This window comes from Zonotrichia leucophrys, chromosome 27, assembly GCF_028769735.1.
Source record: "Zonotrichia leucophrys gambelii isolate GWCS_2022_RI chromosome 27, RI_Zleu_2.0, whole genome shotgun sequence".
Classification (NCBI taxonomy): Eukaryota; Metazoa; Chordata; class Aves; order Passeriformes; family Passerellidae; genus Zonotrichia; species Zonotrichia leucophrys.
The window spans coordinates 6,050,784-6,072,163 of NC_088196.1; the positions used below are offsets into that span (position 1 = coordinate 6,050,784).

Sequence of the window (21,380 nt, forward strand, 5' to 3'; positions counted from 1 at the left end):
TTCATCTGCCGGGCCCATCTGTGCCCGCGCTCCTGCCGCTCGCCCCGAGAGAGGCGCCGCCGCAGCTCCGCTTCGCCTTTAATATTCTCCTAAATCACCTCCCCGGCGCGCTTCAAGGGCCATTGCCGCCGCCGCGCCGGTTCATCTGGAGTGCACGGCGGAACGGGGGGCACGGCGAGGGCAGCGGGAGGGCAGGGCCGGGGCTCGGCCGGGATTCCCGGGGAGCTGGGGGGCCCGAGCGCCCGCGATGGCGGGGGAGGGAGGAGGAGCGCCGAAAAATGGAAATAAAAACCTGCAGGGAGAGTTTGGGGGTTCGGGGGTGCAGGGATTGGGGGATGCTCGGGATACAGGAATTTTGGGGTCAGGAGAGCTGGGGGTACTAGGGAGGGTCGGGGTGCAGGGATTGGGGGATGCTCGGGATTAAGGAATTTGGGGGTCAGGAGAGCTGGGGGTGTAAGGGATTTGGGGGTGCAGGGATTGGGGGATGCTCGGGATACAGGAATTTTTGGGGGTTCAGGAAGGACTCGGGGGGTACAGGGAGGGTTCGGGGGTGCAGGGATTGGCGGATGCTCGGGATTTGGGAATTTTGGGGGTCTGTGAGGAGCTGGGGGTGCTGAGAGGATTTGGGGGTGCAGGGATTGGGGGATGCTCGGGATTTGGGAATTTTGGGGTTGTGAGGAGCTGGGGGTCTGAGAGGATTTGGGGGTGCAGGGATTGGGGGATGCTCGGGATTTGGGAATTTTGGGGGTTCAGGAAGAGCTCGGGGGGTACAGGGAGGGTTCGGGGGTGCAGGGATTGGGGGATGCTCGGGATTCAGGAATTTTGGGGTCCAGGAAGATCTGGGGGCTGCAGAAATGTTGGATTTGGAGGTTCGGGGGTGCAGGAATTGGGGAGTGCTCAGGATACAGGAATTTTTGGGGTCCAGGGGGATCCAGGGATGCAGAGAGGATTTGGGGGTTCAGAGATATCGGGATTGTGGGGAAAACTCAGAATTCAGGAATTTTTTGGGTCCAGGACGATCTGGGGGGTGCAGGAATGTCAGATTTGGGGTTTCAGGGGTGCAGGAACTGGGGGGATGCTCAGGATTCAGGAATTTTTGGGGTTCAGGAGGAGCCAGGGGTGCAGAGAGGATTTGGGGGTGCAGGGATTGGGGGAAAGCTCAGGATTCAGGAATTTTTGGGGTTCAGGAGGAGCCGGGGGTGCAGGGATGAGCAGAGAGCAGGGGGATGAGCGGGATCCATTGGATTTGGAATTTCAGGGATGCAGGAATTGGGGGGAAATGTGTGGGAATTGGGGGGTTCACATCTCCAGGACTACCTGAGGGATGAACTCAGGGATTTGGGAGTTTCAGGGATGCAGGAATTGGGGAGAAATGTGCCAGAATTGGGGGGAAACACTCCAGAATCGGAGCTTTCACCTCTCCGGGAGTGGTGGTGATGAATTTGGGGATTGGGAGTTTCGGGGATGCAGGATTCGGGGGGAAAACGTGCCGGAACTGGGGTGAAACACTCTGGAATCGAGGTGCAACGTGCGGGAAATGGGGTGAAATGCGCAGGAATTGGGGGTGAAACACTCCAGAATCGGGGTGAAACACTCCAGAATCGGGGTGAAACACCCCATAATTGGGGTGAAACGCCCCGTAACTGGCGCTGGCACCTCCTCGGCAGCACGGGCTCTGAACTGGGGGATTTGGAGGTTCAGGGACGCAGGAATCGGGGTGTAATGTGCTGCAATCGGGGTGAAACACCCCAGAATTGGGGCTTTCACCTCTCCAGGAGCGGCGGCGCTGAACTGCGGGATTTGGAGGTTCAGGAATGCAGGAATCGGGGTGAAACACCCCAGAATCGGTGTGAAGCACCCCATAACCGGCGCTCGCACCTCCCCGCCGCACCGGCGCTGAACTGCGGGATTTGGAGGTTCGGGGATGCAGGAATCGGGGTGAAGCACCCCAGAATCGGGTCAAACACCCCATAACCGGTGTGAAGCACCCCATAACCGGTGTCAAACCCCCCATAACCGGTGTAACACCCCGTAACCGGTGTGAAGCCCCCGTAACCGGTGTGAACACCCCGTAACCGGTGTGAGCCCCCCGTAACCGGTTGTTGAAACACCCCAATAACCGGCGCTCGCACCCCCCGCACCACCACCCGTGAACTGGAGGTGCAAAGGTATCGGTGGAAGCCCAGAACGGGTGAAACACCCAGAACGATGTCAAACACCCCATAACCGGTGTGAAACCCCCCATAACCGGTGTGAAGCCCCCCATAACCGGCGTCAAACCCCCCATAACGGTGTGAAGCCCCCCGTAACCGGTGTCAAACCCCCCATAACCGGTGTCAAACACCCCATAACCGGTGTCAAACCCCCCATAACCGGTGTCAAACCCCCCATAACGGTGTGAAGCCCCCCGTAACCGGTGTGAAGCCCCCCATAACCGGTGTCAAACACCCCATAACCGGTGTGAAACACTCCCGAATCGGGTTGAAACCCCCAGAATCAGGGTGAAGCCCCCCATAACGGTGTGAAGCCCCCCGTAAGCGGCGTGAATCACCCCGTAACCGGTGTGCAAACCCCCCGTAACCGGTGAACCCCAACATAATAACCGGTGTGAAGCCCCCCGTAACCGGTGTGAAGCCCCCCATAACCGGTGTGAATGCCCCCATAAACCGGTGTAAGCCCCCCGTAACCGGTGTCAACCCCCCTAACGGTGTGAAGCCCCCATAACCGGTGTGAAACACCCCAGAATGATGTCAAACACCCCATAACCGGTGTGAAGCCCCCCGTAACCGGCTCTCCCCCCTCCCCGCCGCCCCGCTCCGCACCCCGCGCTCCGCAGCGCGCCCCGAGGAGCGCTCGGGCTCTGCCGCATCCCCCGCGTTGCCGCGGCAACCGGAGCGGCCCCGCCGCCGGTCCCCGGGGCCGCTGGGGCGGCTCCACCTGCGCCCCCCGGCCCCCGGCGGGGTCAGCGCGGGGCCGGCAGAATTAATGAAGGCGGCCGCTAATGAGGTGTCGGCGGCTGTTGATGCTCTCCGTGTGTCGGGGGCACTCGCATTTCCAGAGCTCATTATGGGCTGCAATTAGGCTGCGGCACCGCCAGATATTTAGCTCCGCTTTTTTTTTTTCCCTTCTTGTTTTTTTTTTTTTCCCTTTTTTTTTTTTCCGCTCTTAAATTAGCATTTTAATAACGCCGCTGCCGAGCGGGGAGAACAACACCAAAATTGGCCGTTTTTCACGGGGAAAAACTTCCCGGCTCGAGTTAATGGCAGAGTTGTGAGAGAGGGAGGGAGGGAAAAAAAATGAACCTTTCCCGCCTATCCCAGCGGGGGCAAGAAAAAAAGGGGAAAAAAAAAATTATGAAATGAAATGAAATAAAAAAGAGGGAGTGATTTTTATTTGGTTTATCGCACGCTGCTCCGGTTCCGAAATTTGCTCTGAGGCCGATGATTTTCGGCTTTGGAGTCGCGGCCGGAGCTGCGGGAGGGTTTGCGATAATTCCGCATCCACCCCAAATCCCGAACCCCAAATCCCCCAAAAAGGGAGCGGGGTGCGGATTTGGGAGCAGCAAGTGCCGGTTCCGGGATGGATCCGAAATAAAACCGGATCAAAAACCAGATCCAAAATCCCATTTAAAAATCAGATTTAAAATCCCGCTTTAAAAGTCCTATTAAATTTCCGTTTAAAAAACCCGATCCGAAAATCCCATTAAAATCCCATTAAAATCCCATCAAAAATCGCTTTCCAGACAAAACCCCGGCGTCGCTTCCCGCTCCAGAAGTCACCGCGATTGTTCCCTGAAATTCCCTGGATTTGGGGCAGGGAAAGGGGATTTGGGGACAACCCTGGAGGGGGATTGGGGAAGGGGACACGGGCACGTCACGAATTTATCGGGAATTGGCTGAACCGCCCCTTTTCTTCCAGGTTTTCAGCCCAATCCCAATCCCAATCCCATCCCAAACACTTCCTTTTCCAGCGGGATTCCTGATCCCGGTTATTTGGTGATCCCAAATCCCCTGGAATTGGGAATTCCAGGATTTTCCTTCAGGATTGGGAACTTCGGGGATTTTTCCTCAGGATTGGGAATTTCGGGGATTTTCCCTCAGGATTGGGAATTTCGGGGATTTTCCCTCAGGATTGGGAATTTTGGGGTTTTTCCCTCAGGATTGGGAATTTCGGGGATTTTTCCTTCAGGATTGGGAACTTCGGGGATTTTTCCTTCAGGATTGGGAATTTTGGGTTTTTTCCCTCGGGATTGGGAATTTTGGGTTTTTTCCCTCAGGATTGGGAATTTTGGGTTTTTTCCCTCAGGATTGGGAATTTCGGGGATTTTCCCTCAGGATTGGGAATTTCGGGGATTTTTCCCTCAGGATTGGGAATTTTGGGATGTGGGGAAAAGGGGAAGGACCCTGGGGGGATCAACCCCAGTGGGATCAGCGGGATTTGGAGCTGGAAAATTCCCATTTTCCCCCCAAATCCAGGCTCCCCCCATCCCGGATTTCCCGCCGCTCCTTTTTTTGTTTTGTTTTGGGTTTTTTGGGGTTTTTTTGGGGGGGGGATCGTTTTAAACTCGGGATTAGTTCGGGATCTGCGGGAAGGGCTCGGGAATTCCGGGAATTCCAGGGATTCCAGAGGGAGGGAACGGAGCCGGGGAATGTCCGGAATGCGCGGAATTCCCGCCGGGATTTGGGGTCAGCTCGGGGATTTCGGGGATTTCGGGGATTTCAGGGATTTCGGGGATTTCGGGGATTTCTGGGATGTTTTGGGATTTCTGGGATGTTTTGGGATTGGTTTTTTCCCCCTCAGTTTCTCTCTTTTTCCCGCGGTTTTCCATGGAAAAATTCCCGAATCTGCCGGCAGGGGTGGGTGCGGAGGGACGGGATGGAGACAGAACAGGGAGTGGAAAATAGAAAATAGAAAGTGTAAAAATGACAATATAATATAAAAATTATAAAAATTTTAAAACAGAAATATAAAGTATAAAACGTAAAATTAAAAATATAACAAATAAAATATAAAATGTAAAAAAGAAGCAAAGTATAGCATATAAAAATAAGATTAAAAAATTTAAAAATAAAGTATAAGCTATAAAACATAAAATATAAAAAATTAAATAGATTTAAAATATTTAAAAGATAAAATATAAAGATTAAAATGTCAAATTTAAAATATTAAATTTAAAAATGAAATACAAAAATTAAAATATAAAATGCAAAATAGAAAACGTAAAATGTAAAGTACAAAAAATTAAAAATGAAAAAACTAAAATGTAAATTTTAAAATATAAACTAGAAATTATAAGGTACAAAATACAAAACATTAGATATAAAATATTAAATTAAAAATAGAAAATCCCAGTTTTAATGCGGGGATCCATGAATTTGTTTTATTTGCCTGTTTATTTATTAATCCTACCATTTATTAAATTAAATTATTATTTGTCATTATTTTAATAGCAATTTTCTTACTTTTAAATTTTATTTATTATTATTAATTATTCTTAAATTATTTTTATTATTGATGAACATGAATTTACCTCTCTGTTTACCTGTTTGTTTAGTAATTTATAATGAATTAACATTTATTGACCTCTTTGTTCACCTGTTTATTTACTAATTTATAATGAATTAATAATTAATTAATGGGTTCATGTACCTGTGTATTTACCTGTTTATTCAGTAATTGATAATGAATTAATTAACATTTATTTGTCTGTTTGTTTACCTGTTTATGTATTGATTTCTATTGGATTTAAATAGCTGTTTATTAATTAATTAACATTAATTTACCTGCTTGTTTCCTTGTTAATTTATTAATTTATAATCAATTTATTTCCGTTTTTATCAATTAATTAACGTTAGTTTACCTGATTATTTATTAATTGATTACCATTAATTTACCTGATTATTTATTAATTTATAAGTAATTTCTTTCCCTGATTTTTATTAATTTATCATTAACCCACCTCCTTATTTAATAATTAAGAATGAATATAGAATTTATTAATGACCCTATTTATTAACTAGTTCCTTTATTCCATTAATTAATTAAATTTATTACATTTATTAAATGAATTCATTTTCCCACCCGAGGCCCATCCCAGGAAATTCCCAAGGTGCTGATCCCAAATCCCTCCCGGTTTTCCAGGATCCTTTGGGATTCCCAAGGAAATGTGGGAACATCCCGGAATTCCTGGGAATTTTCCAGCCCCGACATTCCCGGGATTTACGGGATGAGGAACGGACCCGAGTTTGTCCCGGAATTCCTGGGGATGGAATTCCGGCTTTTCCTGAGGGGTTTATCCCTGGAATGGGCCGGCGAATCCCTGAGGAGGGGGGAAATTTGGGATGGAGAGCAGGGATTTGGGATGGAGCGCCGAAATTTGGGATAAAACACCAAAATCTGGGATGGAGCACTGGGAACGTGCAGGTGAATCCCTGCGGATGGGGGAAATTTGGGATGGAGAGCAGGGATTTGGGATGGAGCACCGAAATTTGGAATAAAACACCAAAATCTGGGATGGAGCACCGAAATTTGGGATAAACCACCAAAATCTGGGATGGAGCACCGAAATTTGGGATAAAACACCAAAATTTGGGATGGAGATCAGGGATTTGGGATGGAGCGCTGAAATTTGGGATAAAACACCAAAATCTGGGATGGAGCGTCTGGGATTTGGGATGGAGCGCCGAAATTTGGGATAAAACACCAAAATCTGGGATGGAGCACTGGGATTTGGGATGGAGCACCGAAATTTGGGATAAAACACCAAAATCTGGGATGGAGATCAGGGATTTGGGATGGAGCGCCGAAATTTGGGATAAAACACCAAAATTTGGGATGGAGCACTGGGAACATGCAGATGAATCCTTGCGGATGGGGAAAATTTGGGATGGAGATCAGGGATTTGGGATGGAGTGCTGAAATTTGGGATAAAACACCAAAATTTGGGATGGAGATCAGGGATTTGGGATGGAGCACTGAAATTTGGGATAAAACACCAAAATTTGGGATGGAGATCAGGGATTTGGGATGGAGCGCCGAAATTTGGGATAAAACACCAAAATCTGGGATGGAGATCAGGGATTTGGGATGGAGCGCCGAAATTTGGGATAAAACACCAAAATCTGGGATGGAGATCAGGGATTTGGGATGGAGCACCGAAATTTGGGATAAAACACCAAAATCTGGGATGGAGAGCAGGGATTTGGGATGGAGCACCGAAATTTGGAATAAAACACCAAAATCTGGGATGGAGATCAGGGATTTGGGATGGAGCGCCGAAATTTGGGATAAAACACCAAAATTTGGGATGGAGCATCTGGGATTTGGGATGGAGCACTGAAATTTGGGATAAAACACCAAAATTTGGGATGGAGATCAGGGATTTGGGATGGAGCGCCGAAATTTGGGATAAAACACCAAAATTTGGGATGGAGCATCTGGGATTTGGGATGGAGCACTGAAACTTGGGATAAAACACCAAAATTTGGGATGGAGCATCAGGGATGGGCAGGTGAGGATGGATGGGGGGAAATTTGGGATTCAGGGTCGGGAATGCGCAGGTGAGGCCCTGAGTGAGGAAAATTCGGGATTCGGGGTCAGGAACGCGCAGGGTTCATTCCTGAGGATGAGGAAAATTCGGGATGCAGATTTGGGGATGCGCAGGTGAGGCCCTGAGGGTTGGGATTGGCCTTGTCCCTGTCCCTGTCCCCAAACCCATCCCGTCCCTGTCCCTGTCCCTGTCCTGGAGGTGACCAGGAGTGACCACGGGGGTGACCAAGGGGTGATGGAGGAGTGACCAAGAGTGACCAAGAGTGACCAGAGGTGACCGGGGATAACCAAGGTGACCAAAGGTGACCAGGGGGTGATCAGGGGTGACCAGGGAATGGTCAAGGTGTGACCAGGAGTGACTGGGAGTGACCAGAGGTGACCAGAAGTGACCAGGGATAACCAAGGGCGATCACTGGGGGGTGACCAGGGGGTGTCGGGAAGTGACCAGGGCTGATCGAGGGGTGACCATGGAGCGACTTAGGGGTGGCAAGGGGACAACCAGGGGGTGACCAAGGGGTGACCAGGGGTGACCAAGGGGTGACCAAGGGGTGACCAAGGGGTGACCAAGGAGTGACCAAGGGGTGACCAAGGGGTGACCAAGGAGTGACCAAGGGGTGACCAAGGAGTGACCAAGGGGTGACCAAGGGGTGACCAAGGAGTGACCAAGGGGTGACCAAGGGGTGACCAAGGAGTGACCAAGGAGTGACCAAGGGGTGACTAAGGATGACCAAGGGTGACCAGGGGATCACTGGTGACCAGGGGGTGTCTGGGGGTGACCAGAGGTGACCGAGGGATGACCAGGGTTGATCAAGGAGTGACAAAGGGGTGACAGAGAGGTGACAGAGGAGTGACCAAGGGGTTACCAGGGAGTGACCAAGGGATGATCGGGGGTGACCAAGGGTGTGACCAAGGGTGACCGGGGTGACCGGGGGTGACCGGGGGTGACCAAGGGTGACCGGGGGGTGACCGGGGTGACCGGGGGTGACCGAGGGGTGACCGGGGGTGACCGAGGGGTGACCGGGGGGTGACCGGGGGTGACCGGGGGTGACCGGGGGTGACCGGGGGTGACCGGGGTGACAGAGGGGTGACCGGGGGTGACCGGGGAGGGTGACCGGGGGTGACCGGGGGTGGACAGAGGGGTGACCGGGGGGTGACGAGGGGTGACCGGGGGGTGACCGAGGGTGACCGGGTGTGACCGGGGGTGACCGGGGGTGACCGGGGGTGACCGGGGGTGACCGAGGGGTGACCAGGGGTGACCGGGGGGTGACCGAGGGGTGACCGGGGGTGACCGGGGGTGACCGGGGGGTGACCGGGGGTGACCGGGGGTGACCGGGGGGTGACCGGGGGTGACCGAGGGGTGATTGAGAAGTGACCTGTGGGTGACTGGGGGTGACCGAGGGGTGATCGAGGGGTGACAGAGGGGTGATCGAGGGGTGACCGGGGGTGACCGGGGGTGACAGAGGGGTGACTGAGGGTGACCGAGGGGTGACCAAGGGTGACCAAGAGGTGACCGAGGGGTGACCAAGGGTGACCGGGGGGTGACCGGGGGTGACCGAGGGGTGACCAGGGGGTGCCGGGGGGTGACCGGGGGGTGACCGGGGGGTGACCGGGGGTGACCGGGGGTGACCGAGGGGTCACCGCTGCCTCCCAGCTGCCGCCATCCCGGCGCTGCCGCCGTTCCCAGCGGGCCCATTGCGGGCACCGGGCGCAGCTGAGCCCGGGCCGAGCTCATCCCGCGCCGCCTCCGGGGACGGAGCGGGGAGGGAGCTCGGGGCTGGTCCCGTCCCCGAACCCACGGAAAATGCCACCACTAGATGTCACCCCGCGCCTTCGGCTGCCGCGGGGAGCGGGGATGCTCTGCCGGCGCTTCCCGCTCCCGGTTCTACCGGCGGGGATGGAGGGGATGAACGGATCCCGGTTCTACCGGGGGGGATGGAGGGAATGAACGGATCCCGGTTTAGGCAGGGATGGAGGGAATGAACGGATCCCGGTTCTACCGGCAGGGATGGAGGGAATGAACGGATCCCGGTTTAGGCAGGGATGGAGGGAATGAACGGATCCCGGTTCTACGGGGAGGGATGGAGGGAATGAACGGATCCCGGTTCTACCGGCGGGGATGGAGGGGATGAACGGATCCCGGTTCTACCGGGAGGGATGGAGGGAATGAACGGATCCCGGTGTTGGGGCAGGGATGGAGGGAATGAACGCATCCTGGTTCTACCGGGCAGGGATGGAGGGGATGAACGGATCCCGGTTCTACCAGTAGGGATGGAGGGAATGAACGGATCCCGGTGTTCCGGGCAGGGATGGAGGGAATGAACGGATCCCGGTGTTGGGGCAGGGACGGAGGGAATGAACGGATCCCGGTGTTGGGGCAGGGATGGAGGGAATGAACGGATCCCGGTTTAGGCAGGGATGGAGGGGATGAACGGATCCCCGTTCTACCGGCGGGGATGGAGGGAATGAACGGATCCCGGTGTTCCCGGGCAGGGATGGAGGGGATGAATGGATCCCGGTTCTACCGGGCAGGGATGGAGGGAATGAACGGATCCCGGTTCTACCGGGAGGGATGGAGGGAATGAACGGATCCCGGTGTTGGGGCAGGGATGGAGGGGATGAACGGATCCCGGTTTAGGCAGGGATGGAGGGGATGAACGGATCCCGGTTTTAGGGCAGGGATGGAGGGAATGAACGGATCCCGGTTTTGGGGCAGGGATGGAGGGAATGAACGGATCCCGGTTTAGGCAGGGATGGAGGGAATGAACGGATCCCGGTGTTGGGGCAGGGATGGAGGGAATGAACGGATCCCGGTTCTACCGGCGGGGATGGAGGGGATGAACGGATCCCGGTTTAGGCAGGGATGGAGGGAATGAACGGATCCCGGTTCTACCGGGCAGGGATGGAGGGAATGAACGGATCCCGGTGTTGGGGCGGGGATGGAGGGAATGAACGGATCCCGGTGTTCCCGGGCAGGGATGGAGGGGATGAATGGATCCCGGTTTTACCGGGCAGGGATGGAGGGAATGAACGGATCCCGGTTTTGGGGCAGGGATGGAGGGAATGAACGGATCCCGGTTCTACCGGGAGGGATGGAGGGAATGAACGGATCCCGGTGTTGGGGCAGGGATGGAGGGAATGAACGGATCCCGGTTCTACCGGGAGGGATGGAGGGAATGAACGGATCCCGGTTTAGGCAGGGATGGAGGGAATGAACGGATCCTGCATTCCCACAATTATCCCGAAGGAGGAACCGCTGGGATGGGAAAAGGGGAACAGGGCCGGGAATGGGGATATGGGAACGGGGTTTGGTTTGGATTATGGAATTCTGGGATGAGGTGAGTGGGAAGGAGCTCAAACCCCATCCCATTCCCAGCCCTGCCATGGGCTGGGATCCCTCCTGCTACCCCAGTCCAGCCTGGCCTTGGGCACTTCCAGAGATGGGAATTTGGGATGGGAATTTGGGATGGGAATTGGGGATGGGAATTTGGGATGGGAATTAGAGATGGGAATTTGGGATGGGAATTGGGGATGGGAATTAGGGATGGGAATTAGAGATGGGAATTAGGGATGAGAATGACTCTTCCCTTTTCCCAAGTGAATTCCCAGCGTGTTTTCCTGGCAAGGGTTTTCCGAATGAGCCGTTGGCACCTCTGGGGTTGTCACCCTGCACCTCCCCGATCCAGGATCCCTTGGGATCAGCATTCCCGGGATTCCCGGCATCAAACTGGGCCCGATTTCCCTGGAAGTGCCCAAGGAACACCGGGACAGGCTCGGTTTCCTCATCGGGGATCACGCCCAGATCCAGCCTCGACAATTCCACCATTCCCTGACCCCATTCTGCTCCCGGCGCCCAGATTTCCCGGGAATGCCAGGCCGGGAAGGCGCCAGATGGGATTTTATAGGAGCCGCTATTCCGCGGTCGGAGCCAGCGGGCGCCGCGAGATTAATTCCGCGAAATTAATTGGGACAAGATTGAAAAGGAAATTAAGGCGCAGCTGAGTGAACATTCCCAACCTTTTCCCTCCTCCTCCTCCTCCTCCTCCTCCTCCTCCTCACCCCTGGATGAACACGGCCTGGGGGGGTCCCAGCTCAGGCAATTCCCCAAATTCCCAAATCAGGAATCCCCAAAAATGAGGAGTTCACAGGTTTCCAGAGCCAAGTGCAGGATCGGGAGGGGAAGCTGCTCCTCCGAGCCCAAAGCAAGGCCCAAATAGGCCCCAAACCCAGTAAAAATCCAACGAAATCCAGTAAAAACCAGTAAAAAACAATTAAAACCCAGTAAAAACCAGTAAAACCAGTGAAAATCCAATAAAATCCAGTGAAAACCAGTAAAAACCAATAAAACCCAGTAAAACCCAGTGAAACTAATAACTGCCTCACCTGATGTCATTAATTTACTTTTAAATCTTAATTTTGGGTGATTTTAGCACCTTTTGGCCTTGAAAATGAGCTTGAATCCCCAAAAAATTCCTGCTCCTACCTCACTGAGGATGTGGATGAATTTGCCCCATTGGAAATGGGAAATAAAATGGAAAATGAGCCAAATTAAAAAGAAAAAATCACAAAAATTCCCAAAAAATTCCCCAAAAAATCCCCAAATATTTTTCCCAAAAATTCACACAAATTCCCCAAAAATTCCATCTCCTACCTTGCTGAGGATGTGGATGAGGTCGCCCCGTTGGAAGGAGAGCTCGTCGGGATTGTCCCCGCGGCAATCCCACAATCCCTGGTAGTAATTGGAATAATCCCAGTCGGAATTTTCTGGGAAAAAGGGGGAAAAAAAGGGGTCAGGTTGGTGAGGGATTTATGGACGCAGGATCATGGAGGAGATTCCAGAGCCGAGAGTTCTCCTGGAGCTTCTCCAGGATGGGAAAGGCCCCAAATCCATTGGGAATGTTGAATTTTGCGGCTGGGAAATGTTGGGAATTCCATGGAATTCCATCACGGACTGGCTGGCTGAGGGATTGGCGCTCCCCAAAGAGTTTGGTCCCAGTTTTCCAGGGATTCCTTTCCCAGGAATTCTCATCCCAGCTCCTTCCCTGCTCCCCAGAGGGACGGGAGGGCGTTGGAGGCATCCCGGGAATATCCGATGGAATTCTGGGGGGATGGATCCCAAAATTCCTGCGGGATCCCGCCCTGGCTTTTTAGGGATAAAAATCCCACTTAGAAAATCCCAAACACCTCCTTTATCCCAGGAATTTTGGGAGATGTCTCCTCATCCCATCGGGAAGAGTCTTCCCAAGTGGAATTCCACCACTGGGAGGAGTCAAATCCCTGGAATTTTCCCATTCCCCACGTTTTCCACAGCCCAGGGTGCTCCAAAGTGGCCAAAATCCCAAAATATTCCCCCCATCCATACCCTGGGAATCCTTTGGATTGGGACCTTACCCTCCTCACTCCCGAGATCCTCCTCATCCTCCGGGAATGGCGGGGGCAGCTCCTCATCTGGGGAGGGAAAAAACAGTGGAAAAATCCGGGAAAAACAGCGGGAAAATCAGGGAAAATCCTGGAATGTCGCAGCTGCGGCAGCTCCAGGGCTCTGAGGGAATCCTGGGAATAAAAAATTCCCGGATTGATGGTGGGGAGAGGATGAATTAGGGAAGATTTTAATGGGAAATTGGAATTGTTGTGGGCACCGGGAAAACCAAATCCGTGAATTCCTGCAGGAAGAGAGGAAGAGGAAATTCCAGAGGGGAAATTCCAGGCTGGGAATGTGAGGGAGGAAGGGATGGAAGGGATCCCGGGGAAAAGGCGGATTCCAGAGGGGCTGGGAAGGCCTGGGAAAATGGGAAGGGAATGGAGCTGGGTGGAGCATCCCAAATTTCCGTCCTCATCCGTGGAAAACCCATTTCCCATCCATGGAAAACCCATTTCCCATCCATGGAAAACCCATTTCCCATCCCACGGACATCCCTTGTCCCGTTCCCAGGCACATTCCTGGAGGATTTTGGGCTGGGAAATTCAGGAATGGGATCCATGGAGATGGAGATGCCCCTCCCCACCATCCAGGTTTGCGACAATCGAGGATCAAGGTTTTGCTGGAATCATCCAATGATCAAGTTTTGGAATCAATCCGATGGATCCAAGGGTTTTCCTGGAATCAAATCCGATGGATCCAAGGGTTTTCCTGGAATCAAATCTGATGGATCCAAGGGTTTTCCTGGAATCAAATCCGATGGATCCAAGGGTTTTGCTGGAATCAAATCCAATGGATCCAAGGGTTTTCTGGAATCAAATCTGATGGATCCAAGGGTTTTCCTGGAATGAAATCCGATGGATCCAAGGGTTTTCCTGGAATCAAATCCAATGGATCCAAGGGTTTTGCTGGAATCAAATCCGATGGATCCAAGGGTTTTCCTGGAATCAAATCCGATGGATCCAAGGGTTTTACTGGAATCAAATCTGATGGATCCAAGGGTTTTGCTGGAATGAAATCCAATGGATCCAAGGGTTTTCCTGGATCAGGCCTGCAAGTGAAGCTCTGCCTTCCCAACCCCACCCAACACTTGGATTCTCCAGGACGGAATCAAAGCCAAAAGCTGGAAAACTTTGGAAAATTCCGCTTCTCCCTCCCACCCCACTTTTGGGATCCTCATCCCGGGGGTCCGGAGCCGCCGGCGCATCCCGGGAAGCTTCGGAATCTCTGCGGAGCCGAGTTTTTAATGGAGCAATTTGATTCAATTTTCCAGTCGATAAAATTCCCCGGCAGCGCTCGGCGCTTCCGAACGGACACCTTCACTCCTGATTTAACATTCCCATCGAATCCTTCCCGGGAAATTGGAAAAATTTATCACCTGTGAAATTTTATTTGGCCTCGGCCGCGTCTGTTTTTGTAAAACTTCATTAACGCCGAGGAAATTATCTCTCCGTGGCTTTTCCCGGTTTTTTCATTCCCGTCTCCCGGGTTTTTTTTCCGTGGTTTTTTGGTCAGGAGGTAAAGGAGGGAGAAGGGGGCGGTGGGAGGATGGGATTGGGGATTTTCCTTGGATTTTGGGGGGTTTGGGATGGAAGAAGATCCCAAAAGTTCCCAAGATGAAGAGTTGGGTTATCCCAGGGGAGCTGGGAAGGCCAATCCATGGAAATCTATGGAAATGCATGAAAACCCTTGGAAGTCCATGGAAATCCATGGAAACCCTTGGAAGTCCATGGAAATCCATGGAAACCCTTGGAAGTCTATGGAAATCCATGGAAACCCTTGGAAGTCTATGGAAATCCATGGAAATCCATGGAAACCCTTGCCAGGCTACCTCAGGAAGGCTGGAAAACCTAATCCATGGAAATCCATGGAAACTCGTGGAAATCCATGAAAACCCATGGAAATTAATGGAAACCCATGGAAATCCATGGAAAAACCATGAAAACCCATAGAAATGATTGGAAAATCATGGGAATCTATGAAACCCCATGAAAATCCATGTAAATCCATCAAAACTCTGAGGGCTGCTCCAGCAGAATCCCTGGATCTGAAATTCCCAGAAAAACAGGGTTTGGATTTGGGAGGTCCATCAAAAGCTCGGGATAAAGAAATGGGATAAAACCTTGGAATTTTGGGTGGGTTAAAAGCAGAGATGTGGGAATGGTGCTGGTGTGGGAACAGTCGGGGTTTCCTTACGTTTTTTCCAAGGAAAAGTTGGGAATCTGGGAGCTCACCTGGCATCACCTCGTAGATGTCTTCGTCTTCCAGCTCCGGCTCCTCGGGATTCAGGGTGGAATTTTGGGAATTGTTCATGGAATCGGAGCTGTCCCGGTCCTTGGAGAGCTCTTCCTCCTCCTCCTCCTCCTCCTCCTCATCCTCGTCGCAGGGAATGGTCAGGGAGCTCAGGTCTGCCGGGAAAGAGGGGAAAAGGGATGGAAAAGTGGGAATTCTCCCGATTCCAGAGGGGCGGGATCAGGATCCAAATCCTGCACCCGAGAATGGGCAAAAAAACAAGGAAAAAACCAAGGAAAGAAAGATGGAAAATCCCAGGAAATAGCCCCAAATTCAGGGATGAGTCCTGAAGGGATGCACCTGGGGGGGTTCCAGAGGTCCTGGAAAATTCCAGAGGGTTCCAAAGAGTTTCTGGAATTTTCTCTGCCTCCAGCTGGAGCAACTCCCCACAAATCCGGGCGTGGGTGGATGGAAAGCCCCGATCCAGGTGGGAAAACGCTTCCCAAAGATCCCAAAAACCCAAAAACCGGGAACGGCTCCAGACTCACCCCTGAGGAGGAACCGGATCTGCTCCACCCAATCCTGGGCCTCGGCCGGGCTCGGAGCTGCGAACTGCCGGGAGAATCCGTTATCCCGGGATTTGGGGTTTGGGATTTGGGGTTTGGGGTTTGGGGTTTGGGATTTGGGATTTGGGATTTGGGGTTTGGGATGAGGGGACAGGGATCCGCCATTCCCAACCCCGGGACACCGGGAAAAGCCATTCCCAGATTTTATCTCCTGGCTCCCAGTGGGAGCGGAGCACAGCCAGAATATCCCAGGAAAGGTGGAAAACCTAACCCATGGAAACCCATGGAATTCCATGAAAACTCATGGAAATCCATGGAAACCCATGGAAACACATGGAAACCCATGGAAATCCTAGCCAGGCTATCCCAGGAAAGCTGTCAGGTCTAATCCATGGAAACCCATTCCCATTTCTCCCCTGATATTCCCGTTTCCCCTCCAAAATTCCCTTTCATCCCTCAAAAATTCCCATTTTCCCCCCAAAGTTCCCATTTCCCCCGCAGAATTCCCATTTCCCCACCATTTCCCACCTCGTAGGAGCGTTTTCCGGGACAGAGCAGCTGGAAGCAGCATTTTTTCCGGGAATCTTTCCGGAGCTGGGGGTCCAGGTGGGCCTGGTAGCGCTCGATGGGAAAGGAGCCTTTGGGCTGCTTGCCTGGGAAAAGGGAATTGGGTGAAAATTTGGGATTTTCCAGCTTTTTTTCCACCCCTGGATGCAGCTCATGGGGGTTTATCCATGGAGGGAAACTGAGGCACGTGTCTAGAAAATTCCAGACAAGGGGAACGTCCAGAAAATCCGGGAAAGGGAAATGGCTGGAAAATTCAGGGAAAGGGGAATGACCCAAAAATTCCCTTTGCTCCAATGGAAAAAAACCCCAAATCCAGCTGGGATTTCCCCGTCCAGGAGCTGGGAATTGCGGTTTTCCATGGCCAGATCCCACTTTTCCACCCAAAAGCTGGGAATTCTTTTCCCACTCACTTTTCTCGTTGGCGTAGTAGAGGAAACTCCGTTGGGTGAGGACGCACCAGCGCTTGTGCCAGTCGGAGCCGAAAAAGCTGGGCTCTGGAAAACGGGAAAAAATAGGGAAAAATGGGAAAAGTCAGGAAAAATCAGGAGAAGCAGGGAAAAGGCCCCATTTTATTCCTCTGGGATGCGTTTCTCGTGGATTCGCTGCGGCCAGGGAACGCGTTTGGGGTTAAATCTCTGGGAAATGTTGTTAAATCAGAAATTAGCGGGAGTTAAGCCAGGGAAAAGCCAGGAGCTGTTCCTGCCTCTCCCCATCAATAATTCCCGAGAAAATCCCATTAGGGAAGGGAATAATTTGTGGCTTTCACGGGAAAAGGGAGATAAGGCCGAGGCTGATTCCGAGCCCGGCTCTTATCTCCGCATTAAATGTGGGATGATCCCGAATCCCTGGAGCTTTTCCCGGCTTTTTCTCCTCATTAGTTTTGCCCTCCAGGCCTGGGCTGGGCTTAATTTAATTCCAGGATTTAATTTGGATGCTCTGGAAAAGGGAATGAGCCGGGCAAGGCGTTGGAAAAACCTGGAAGCGCCTGCCGGTGGAAATCCGTGGATTTCCTGATTTTTCCTGGGTTTTTTTAGGCTGGAAATTGGGGATTTTCCCAAATTTTCAGGTGGCAGCCCTGGATCTTCTCCTGGGATTCCCGGTTTTACCTCGGGATCTCTTCTCCAGGTATCCTTGCTTCAAAATATTCCCGGAATCCTGGAATCGTGGGATCTCCTCCAGGCCTGCAGGGAGCAGAGCAAAGGAAAACCTTGGAATTCGCCATTCCCATCCCCACATCCCAAGGTTTCCAGCCCCTTCCTTTGGGGAAGAAGCGTTTGGGGCGGAAATCCCAGTTTATCCCAATCCTGCTGATATTCCCATCGTTGGGAATAGGGAACAGGGTCTTGGAATTCTGGGATTCAGCGGGATGAGGCTGGAGCTGCCCTTTTTCCCTGGAATCTGGTTGGGTTATGGACATGGAAAACCCAATTCCCATGGAAAACCCAATTCCCATGGAGGATCTGCCCATGGAATCTCATCCCGGAGCCCGGAAGGGCTCTGCCATTCCCAGCTCATCCCAAAAACCTGGGAACCCTGGGATGGTGGGAGGTGGCCCTGGATGAGCTTTAGGATCCTTTCCATCCTAAATTATCTCGCAATAAATGCACATAAAAGTGAAAAATATGGGAATAAAAATATAAAAATATAAAAAGACGGATCCGTAACTTGAAAATCCCTGAAATTCCTCCCCTGTTCCCCAATCCTTCCCCAATCCCAACATTCCGACCCCGGCCCTGCCCCGGCCGAGCCCTCCCTGATCCACAATGAGCCGGAAAATCCTAAATCATTCCCTAATGGAGCGCCCACCCCATCCATCCCCATTAATTCCCTAATCCATGATAAACTTCCCGTCCTTTCCTGTCCGCGCGGGGACTCCGTAAATCCCGACTTTTGCTCCGGCTCCACCGGAGCGTTCAGGTGTGCTCCGACCATTCCTCGTTAGCCCGACGGCCTCATTTTCCCAGGAATGGCCTTGGAGGCCTCGTTTTCCCGGGAATGGCCTCGGAAGCCTCGTTTTTCTGGGAATGGCCTTGGAGGCCTCGTTCTGTACGCAGCAATCTTGGGAATTCTGCAGGCAGAGAACTTGGGAAAAAGTTTGGAATTCCGGGAAAACTGGGGAATTCTGGAGGCAACAAATTTGGGAATTTTAGGCACGGCAAACTCAGGAATCCCAGAGGCGGCAAATTTGGGAATTCCGGAGACGCCAAGCTCTTCGATTCCGTTGGCAACAAATTTGGGAATTCCAGAGGCAAGAAACTTGGGATGACTCCCCACAGAGGGACAAATCCAGGGGGGATCCAGCGTTTTTTGGGATTCTGCCCAAGATGACGCCCAGCAGGGCTGGGGAACGGCTTCCATAAATCCCGGCTGATCCCGGGAACCCGCGGAACGCCGGGATCAGCCCCCGCATCCGGCCGGGAAGCGCGGCCGGGGCTCGACAGCGGCTTTTCCGTGTTGCCGATAAGGAACCCATCCATCAGGGCGGCCGGGGGAAGGCGGGAGGGCGGGAACGGGGCTGGATTTATCGGGAATGTGTCATTCCCTCCACACGCCCCGCGGGATAAATGGATCCTCCATCATCGCCGGCCGCCCCGCACCTGCGGCCGCGCGCGCTCCGCGCTGACCGCAGCCAAGGATTTGATGGATTCTCCCGGCTTTAATGAACGTAAACAAACAAAGGAGAGAGGGAAACATCAAATAATTCCCGTGACAGCTCCCAAAAGGAGCCGGGAGAGCGGGAAGCGCTTCCCAAAGGGAGCCGCGTTTGATGTGGCACCGGGATTTGTAAACAGCGGCAGCTCCGGATCGCGCCTTATCCAAATATTTCCCTTTCCCAGCGCCGGCTGAAAGTCGGGATTGACGGCTTTGGACTCTTCAACTTTCAGCTTTCACCCCGCGGCTCCGGTGGGAGCGAGGGAGGGAGGGAGACCCCACCCCCATTCCCGCTGGAATCTGCTCCCTAATTTCCCCTTGGAAAAGCTGATGTGGGGCAGCTGGAGACCAAACTCCCAGAGCCGCTTTCCCCTGGCATTCCCGGTTTTCCAGAGGGTCCCAAGCCCCTCTGAGGACCTCTGGGCCCCAAAGGAGGAGGGAGGGAGGAGTGACCTCAATTCCTGCCGGGATTTGTTCCCTAATTCCCCCTTGGAAAGCTGATATGGGACACCTGGAGATCAAACCGGTCCCGCTCTTCCCGCTCATTCCCGGTTTTCCAGAGGGTCCTGAGCCCCTCCAAGGACCCCAAAAGGAGCCAGTGGAGGAGGGAGAGAGGGAATGGGAGGGATGAGCCCCATTCCTGCTGGGATTTATTCCCAATCTCCCCATGGAAAAGCTGATCTGGGGCACCTGGAGGTCAAACTGGAGCCGCTCATTCCCGGTTTTCCAGAGGTTTCCCGTTTTTCTCCAGTCTCATCCATCCCATCCCTTTTTCCCATCTGGGTCAATCGCAGAGGGATGAAGCTCCCCCGGCCATGGATAAACCGGATTTGGGATGCTGAGCCTTGGGAGCAAATCCCAAATCCCAGTGGGACCCTCCCACCTGGCCACCCCCTTTTCCTGATTCCCAACGGGGGCAGCAATCCCAGGGAAAATCCCGAATTTTGGGGAGTTGAGGGTGTCACAGATGTGGGAATTCCACCTTTAATCCTGAGCTTAAATTCGGGAATAAAAGGAAGGGAATGAAAGAACCTTCCTGCCATAAATATCCCGGGAATTCCCACCAGGACTCCGGGGTTACATCCCAGCTCTTTAAAAACGTATCCCAGGAAAATCAAGCACCTCCATCACCTTCCCGGGAATATTTACGGCCTCTGGGAAGGGCTGGCCAGCAGAATTCCCACTGGGAATTCTCCGGGAGCCGCCAAAGGTCAGCGCAGGGGTGGACCCGGCTGAAGGATTTCCCTCCCGGGATTCCAGGGCCGGAGATCCCAACCCTGGAGCTGCTCCCGAGGGAATCTCCCGGGGTTTGGGGTCGCGTCCCGGGCCAGGAACTCAGGGAAAGGCCGTGTCATTCCAAGATTTTGCCACAAGGAAGCAGCAGAAGCTCAGGATTGGAGCCGGGAGAGGGAGCGGCCCCGGCGGGAGCGGCAGCAGGGGGCTGGGATCCCAAATCCCAAATTTCCCACCCCAAAAAGGGGCTGGGAACCCCGGCTGGGATCCCAAATCCCAAATTTCCCACCCCAAAAAGGGGCTGGGAATATCGGCTGGGATCCCAAATCCCAAATTTCCCGCCCCAAAAAGGGGCTGGGAATGCTGGCTGGGATCCCAAATCCCGAATTTCCCACCCCAAAAAGGGCTGGGAACCTGGCTGGATCCCAAATCCCAAATTTCCCACCCCAAAAAGGGTCTGGGAATATCGGCTGGGATACCAAATCCAATTCTGCCCAAAAGGGACTGACCCGTGGGATCCAAATTTCTCATCCCTAAAAGGGGCTGTGCTGATCCCTAAAATCCCCTGTCCCAGGGAAGTCCAGACCCCCACTTTTCCCCAGTTTTAGGGCGGCAATTCCATCTCCAATTCCTGCTGGGAATTCCAAAGGAAGCAGAGAGGAGGTTGGCAGGTCCCTGTCCCTGTCCTTGTCCCCATCCCTGTTCCCATCCCAGACTCTCCAAACCCTTTTCCCCCCAGTTCAGGGTGGCAGTTCCATGCCCCATTCCCTTTAGGAATTCCATGGGAAGCAGATGGGGGTTGGCAGGCCCCCGTCCCGTTTTCTGTCTCTTTTCCCATCCCATTGATCCCATCCCATCCCAGTCGTCCCAAACCCCTTTTCCCATTTTTGAGGCGACAGCTCCATCTCCCATTCCTGCTGGGAATTCCACGGGAAGCGGAATTGACAGGTCCCTGTCCCCATCTCTGTCCCTTTTCCCATCCCATCCCATCCCATCCCATCCCATCCCATCCCATCCCATCCCATCCCATCCCATCCCATCCCATTGATCCCATTGATCGCATTGCATCCCATCCCATGGATCCCATTGATCCCATCCCATCCCATTGATCCATCCATCCCATCCCATCTCATCCCATTGATCCCATCCCATCCCATCCCATCCCT

General features: G+C 52.9%; 1 protein-coding gene across 1 annotated transcript in view; it reads right to left on the reverse strand.

Annotated features, from left to right (window-relative positions):
• The window catches only part of SKAP1 (src kinase associated phosphoprotein 1), a 75,510-nt gene that overhangs the window by 5,758 nt on the left and 48,372 nt on the right, over positions 1-21,380 (reverse strand). Inside the window, exons 5-11 of the mRNA XM_064733871.1 lie at positions 17,436-17,510; positions 16,740-16,823; positions 16,291-16,415; positions 15,745-15,808; positions 15,199-15,372; positions 12,937-12,993; positions 12,197-12,309 (exon numbers count right to left, since the gene is read on the reverse strand). Of these exons, the coding sequence (XP_064589941.1) occupies positions 12,197-12,309; positions 12,937-12,993; positions 15,199-15,372; positions 15,745-15,808; positions 16,291-16,415; positions 16,740-16,823; positions 17,436-17,510 (692 nt within the window). The remainder of the gene's footprint in view (positions 1-12,196; positions 12,310-12,936; positions 12,994-15,198; positions 15,373-15,744; positions 15,809-16,290; positions 16,416-16,739; positions 16,824-17,435; positions 17,511-21,380) is intronic.